Source organism: Alligator sinensis, unplaced genomic scaffold (genome assembly GCF_000455745.1).
Source record: "Alligator sinensis unplaced genomic scaffold, ASM45574v1 scaffold1118_1, whole genome shotgun sequence".
Taxonomy (NCBI): domain Eukaryota; kingdom Metazoa; phylum Chordata; order Crocodylia; family Alligatoridae; genus Alligator; species Alligator sinensis.
Window position 1 is genome coordinate 2,482,037 of NW_005842070.1, and position 6,890 is coordinate 2,488,926.

The following is a 6,890-nucleotide window of genomic DNA, read 5'->3' on the forward strand; positions in this document are numbered from 1 at the left end:
ATACTAGTAACTGGTTAGAATAAACATCTTTACAATCTTGCTTTCTTAAAAACAAGGAGTAATAGGTGGATGAAAAATCATACTAACCAAAAGCTGAATTAAGACAATACTTGCCTGACATTACTCTTATTCCTTTGTATGTTCTACACAACTGTCTGTCCAGCTTCCAACTAGTTATTTTTATGCCCCTTTCAAAAAAAGGCCAAGAGACTTAACTAACTCATTAGTGTTTGGTAAGCACCTTGAGACTCTTAGATGAAAGGTACTGTACATAGTTGAAACTCTTTCTTTAACTAACATAGGGAAGGAGTCTGTTTCCCATAATCACATTAAGTATTCTGTTACATTAGTGATGCACTGCAATTTATGGCTGTCAGAAAGAAAAGCATTCAGGTATCTCAGCAGTGGTCAATACAGTATCCAGCGGGGAAGAAGCAAGATTATCAACATCCCTTCATTGCTATGGAAACAACTTTGAAAAGCTGCAGAAACCAAAGCCACAAGTTAGGGTTCTGCAATTTCAGATAGCATTGGGGCCCAATCTTCCATTCTGTTATCTCAGTTTTATACGTATGTAATAATTCATTTGACTTGAAAGTGGTTACACTGACATTAAATTAGCATAAGAAGCCATGTCTACACGAGATGCTACTGCGCAGTAGTTACTGAGCATTTATTTTGTACTTGTTTATCCACTTATGTATAAACAAGTACAAAAGAAATTCACAGTAACCCAAGTTACTGTGCAGTAGTGCCAGTGAATGCTTTTTTATGATGCTACTGCTCAGAAGCCTAATACTACTGCACAGTAGCATCACATCATGGTTTTTGCCATGCAACACTACTGTGCAGTAGTATCAGGCTACCATGCAGTCAGTGTCTCATGCAGACACACCTAGAGAGTGGAAAACCAGGCTCTTATATTCCTCTCTCTCTCATTCTTTGCAATTCTAGTACCTGTTGAAACTGAGTGGCAGAGGAAGTAAAAGTAAAATGGCAGATGCGGGGGGATGCAGTGGTGTAGTTTCATTCCCCCTCTCCTGCCCTCCCCATATCCTTTGACTTTTTTTCTACCCAAACTTTAAAACCAACTGCCTGGGAGGGACAGCAGCATTTCTTTTTGGATAGCGCTGAGAGAAGCAATTGACTTCATGGCTCATTATCCTGTCCCTGATTCCTGCTAATCTCTTTCCACTCCACAGGTGTTAATGACCCTCCCTCCCTTTTTAACTGTCTTGATGTTTCGTTATTCAAATGATCCTTTCTTTTGCAATTTTGCTGTCTGTTAACCATTTCTGGTAGAGTCTCTATTCTATTTTACAGCTTCGCAGACTTTTTTTTAGCCCTAGCTATGAACCTTAACTCTGGCGTGGTAATATTAATAGAGGTATAGAAATGAATGACAGTGAAGTATTGGAGGTACTCTCAAGACCCTCAAGAAGTCTATATTTTGTTTTATGGATTTGAATAAGAAACATACATTTAACTATAATGACTACAAAACTAATAATACAATATTTTTGTCTAGTTTATTATTTAAAAAAGCTTTATGTATACTCTAGCAAATTAGTGCATATTCCAATAGTTATATTTGCTTTTGGTTTTGATTTTAAACTGAATAATATAGTGCTAACTCCCTAGCAGATTAATAAAGCTTCTAGTTTCTTTTTCACTGGAGAAAAGTATATGTTGTGTTATATGTGGTGATGTGCTACACCATCTGCAGCCTCTGTTCCAAAGTTGTAGATCTGCCTAAATGCAAAAATTGTACTTAGTTTTAAGATCTGGTAGCCCTTAAAATGAGAATGTTAAAATAAAAGGCCTTTAATCACAGTTTAACTGGGATTTCTAACTTTGATGCTATACTGTTTCAATTTGTAGTACTACAAAGTGTTCACTTGTAGCCCTGGTGATCCATAAAATACTGAATTTCTATATAGAAATGGAGGGTAGGGATTTGGGTCTTTGAATAAGGGCACTGACACAATAAACAAGATAGCATGTGGTAAATGAGGGCGGGGATTAGCTACTCCCTGCTAACTCTGCAAGTGCACACTCTTATTTCTTGTTAAATGAAAGTTAACACATGGCAATGTAGTCTATTTTCATTGCCCTCAATATAAAATTAGTTAGGTTTCAGACTTGGATTATACCATCTGGCTTTGAAATTAGATTTCTCTGACTAAAAAGAAAAATGCAGCCACCTTGAAACTGTTTGCCAGCTGCTTTTAAATGCATGCAAATAGAGGTTGCAGCTATTGGGAGAAAAGGGTGGAGCTAATGCCACTTTGCACATTGCTCTCTTCTAGTTGAGACTACAACTTGGAAAATAAACTTCAAAAAGTACTTAGGCAGTGAGCAAATGGGAATGTAGAATGTGAGCAATTGGTGTCTGGAAAAATGGGGCCCAGAGCTGCCAAGAAAAAGCTGTCATCATAGCACTGACTTGTTAAATACCAAACATAGACCCCATATAAAGGCTGAAATACATGAAGAAAGAGTGGGCTACTACTGTATGAAGCAATCTGGTACCAGCTAAGTCAACGTTTCAGAGCAATAGTGCAATGTTTCCTTTTATGTGTAAAGGGATCAATAGATGTTTTCATTCCAGCACCCCCCAAGCTAACATTAGATAGTCTTTGCTGTTAACTGTACAAATACTTCATATGAGAATATATTAGAATAGCTTTACAACCTGGACCATAGCTGCCTGTATGAATGAATAAGAATGCATTGTTCACTGGCAGTAGTAATTGTACCACAATGCTGTCTCTTCTTATAATACAATTCCTGCCAGGTAAGCCTTCAGTAAAAACCTACTGATTATAATTTTAGTAATGCTGATATAGATGATGAATGATCAGTGAGTCTGCTAGAGCGTTCTAATAAGAATGCTCCAGCAGCCTCGGCATCACATGCATTCAGTGTCCCTGGGTTTCAAAATGGTGGTGGAAACGCTTTAATTAAAGCTTGTTTGACAAGGTTTAGTTAAAGTGCCCTTGCTGCCATTTTGAAGAGTGGAACACTGCATACATGACATGCTGTGGGCATTTTCATTAGAATGGCTCTCAAGAGTCACTCTAATTAAAATCCCCCCCTCCCCCCAGCACCCTGGAGCACATGGAAAGACACCCTAAGGTACTACCCTGCCCTGCCTTCCTTGTTAGCATAAAATGAGCATAACAGGCAGCTCTCAAGAGCCTATGGTGCAGGTATACCAGCAAAATAACATTTTTCTGGCACTGTTTATTCTATTCCGGGAATGGGTATAAGCTATACTGTAAAAAGACTGCTTGGAGTACTGCATCCAGTTCTGGGCACCACATTTTGGGAAGGATCTGGAAAGGCTTGAGAGAGTCCAAAGAAGGGCTACACTTGTGGTTAGAGGTATGAAGAGCAGGCCATATGAGGAGAGGCTGAGAGACTGGGGTTGGTTCAGCCTGGAGAAGAGAAGACTCAGAGGGGACTTGGTGGCAGCCTATAAGTATATAAGGAACACATATCAGGGACTGGGAGAATATCTCTTCACCAGGGCTTCCCAGGCAAAGACTAGGACTAAATGTCATCAATTGCTAGAAGATGGCTTTAGATTAGATATAAGGAAAAACATCTTTACAACTCAAGTGTCCAGGGTCTGGAATAGACTCCCCCAGAGGTGGTACAGTCACTTAATCTGGATATCTTCAAAAAACGTCTGGCTGCTCACCTTGATGACCCCAGCAGTCTTTCCTGCCCAAGCACAGTGGGACTGGACCTGATGATCTTGAGAGGTCCCTTCCAGCCACTAACATCTATGAATCTATGGTGCTAAACTGCTAGGATAATAATACAATGAAAACTTAAGACTTTAAAAACACACTGCTTTATAATGTAAAATTTCTGGTGTTCATTTCTTGTTTCCTATTTTTTCCTGTGTCTTGCTTATTGCTTCACTAGTTCCACTGAAAAATAAGTCTCATTTTTTTCACAACTTTCTCCACCTGCATTCAGTTTTTCATAGATTCATAGAAGTAGGGTCGGAAGGGACCTTCTAGATCATCAAGTCCGAACCCCTGCCCTGGGCAGGAGAGAAAACTGGGCTCAAATGACCCCAGCCAGGTAGACGTCAAGCCTCCTCTTAAAGACCCCCAGGGTAGGAGCCATTACCACTTCCCTTGAAAGTTGGTTCCAGATCCTAGCCACCCTGACTGTGAAGTAGTGCCTTCGGATGTCTAATCTAAACCTACTCTCTAACAATTTGTGTCCGTTATTCCTTGTTATCCCAGGGGGCGCTAGGGGGAACAGGGTCTCTCCCAAACCCTGCTGGTCCCCCCTAGTGAGTTTATAGACGGCCACCAGGTCCCCCCTCAGCCTTCTCTAGCGAAGGCTGGACAGGTTAACGTCCTGTAGCCTCTCTGTAGGGTCTGCTCTGCTGTCCCCGGATCATGCGGGTGGCCCTCCTCTGGACCCTCTCAATGCTGCCCACATCCCTCCTGAAGTGCGGTGCCCAGAACTGAACACAGTACCCCAGCTGTGGCCTGACCAGTGTTGCATAGACGGGGAGCATGTTCTAGGCACAGTCTTCTAGGGTCTCGTATGCCAGTATAAGTCAGCAGCAATTACATCGATTTTCAGCAGCATAAAACTGATGTGAGCTCAAAGCCGGCACCCTCTCTGATTAGTCAAATTTTCATTGGACTGTGTACTTCAAACAGCAGCAAGTATATAAATAGTAATGCGTTCTTCCAGTTGTTTTTTTTAAATGAAAACATTTTGTTTAAAAATGCAAGTCAAGGTTGCTTTGCCAGGAGTAGTGAAGCTAAAGTTGGGGGAGTATCTGTAAATCAAACACATGAGATATGACTTTCCCCACATTGCACTTCATTATTCTTTATTAATACTTTTAATATTCTATAGGAAAATATACAAATGTTGTTGGCAGAATGCATTGACTTGAAATCTGGTCCTAGATATATATACCCTAGAGATGCATATCCTAACAAGTGTGGGGACTATGCTTTCACTCTTCTGAGGCAGATGACTAGAGTTCTACATTATTTACAATGAAGCAAGTAAGTACCCCAGCTGAGACCTTTAAAAATTGGAAAAATAAAGGTTGTGAATACACACACACACATATTTACATACTGATAAAACTGGCTAAAGCAAAATTAGTTCACATCAGGATCATAGTGACCACTAACATTTCAAGATAGAACTATTTGAAAAATAAGGCTTGATGAATTTGAAAAACATAACCTCAACATTTTTTTCACAGTATTGTAACTATTCATAGCATTCCAAGAGGCCATTACTTTTTTATCATATTGTATCTTTTCTTTAACTTTTTCAGATGAGGCTGAAGCACACATTGACTACGAAGATAACTTTCCAGATGACAGATCTATGCCTATTACTGAACATAAGGATGACAGTGGCAAAGAGGAAAGGGAGCAGGGGCAAGAACAGGATTTTTCCCTCTCTAAAGATATAGAGCCAGAAAGGACTGGAAGCAATGAAGGTGTTACTGAAGCTATGGATTCTATTGAGAAAGGTAGCAAGGCACCAACAGAATCCCCTGTGTCACTACTGAGCCAAAAACACTTATTTTGGTTCCCTACAGAGGCTTTTAATAATCGTGAGTCAGAGAAAAACACAGATGATTTTATTAAAACACAATTTTCTGATGGTGACAACCACATTGGAGTGAAAACCATCTACAGTGAACCTGATGCCAAAATGATTTATGACAGTGAGGATTTCCCTATTGGGCCTGGTTTGGTGAACAATGATACAACAGCAGCAAAAGATACATTTGCCATTACTGATGAATCTTGGTTAGATGGTTACCCTGTAACTCAAGAAGTAATGGAGGATGTTGAAGAGAAGGAAGATAAAGTTGATAGCTCAATGGGAACAGAAGACGACATTATCTTTACAAATGACCAACAAAGTCATGTTGAAGTTAGAAAAGTAGGCAATACCTCCGATCCAGAAAAGGATTTAACAAAGATTGTGGCTTCCTCACCGAGGATGCATGATTATGGGGTGAAAGAAATGCCAATAGTGCTAACACCTACAAGTGCTCCTGAGAATGTAAGTGCTAGCAAAGGCTTTGATGATATCATCAAGTATCACCTAACTACATCTCTGGGTTTTGTGACTCGTGAGTCTGCCACAACCACAACATTGTATGATCCTACCAGATTAAAAACTGCCACATTAGAAACCCATGTAACAGTCAGTCCATTTAATCATATTCCAGATCCAAAGGCAGAACAAACAACAGCAAATCCAATACAAGTGGCAACCACTGTATCAACTCGGGATGACATTACTCACCCATCATCTAAAGAATTAATTGAACAAGAAGCTGTCACTCATGGCACAGGAGAAAAACGTCTCCCTACTTCTGAACCTTGTGTTGGAGAAGAGTGTCCCAGATCAAGCAAAGGTCCTATGATAGCTGTCATTGTGATTGTTTTATGTTTGCTATTGCTTGCCTTTATATTGGCTGTTTGGTTCTTCAAAAAACGGCAACAGAAAAGTTCTGTGTATAAACTGAATGGAAAAGGTCAGACTAGACACCATCACCAACAACATATTGAAATGCAGAAAGTCTAACCTGAAACTTTATAGAAGGCACTACTCTGTGTAGCGGGGGTCGGGGGGTGGGGGGAAGCATGATCAGATGATTTGTGGATGCTGAAATCCATCAATGAAGGAAGCTGAGGAGAAAAAAGACAATGTGAGATAAAAAGGATTTCAGCTTTTGAAATCAGAATTTACCATATCTGACTTTTCACAGTCAAGGAATCTATATATTTTTACCACAACGCTCTTGTCTTCTGGTAGGTCTCAACAGGAGAAAATGTGCTTGGTAGCACAATTGGAGATTATCCTGTTTTAAT

At 40.0% G+C, this 6,890-nt stretch overlaps 1 protein-coding gene across 1 annotated transcript in view; it reads left to right on the forward strand.

Annotated features, from left to right (window-relative positions):
* SUSD5 (sushi domain containing 5) overlaps nt 1-6,603 on the forward strand; it is a 70,866-nt gene extending 64,263 nt beyond the window's left edge. Inside the window, exon 5 of the mRNA XM_025204110.1 lies at nt 5,333-6,603. Within this exon, the coding sequence (XP_025059895.1) occupies nt 5,333-6,603 (1,271 nt within the window). The remainder of the gene's footprint in view (nt 1-5,332) is intronic.
* Nucleotides 6,604-6,890: the final 287 nt, after the last annotated feature.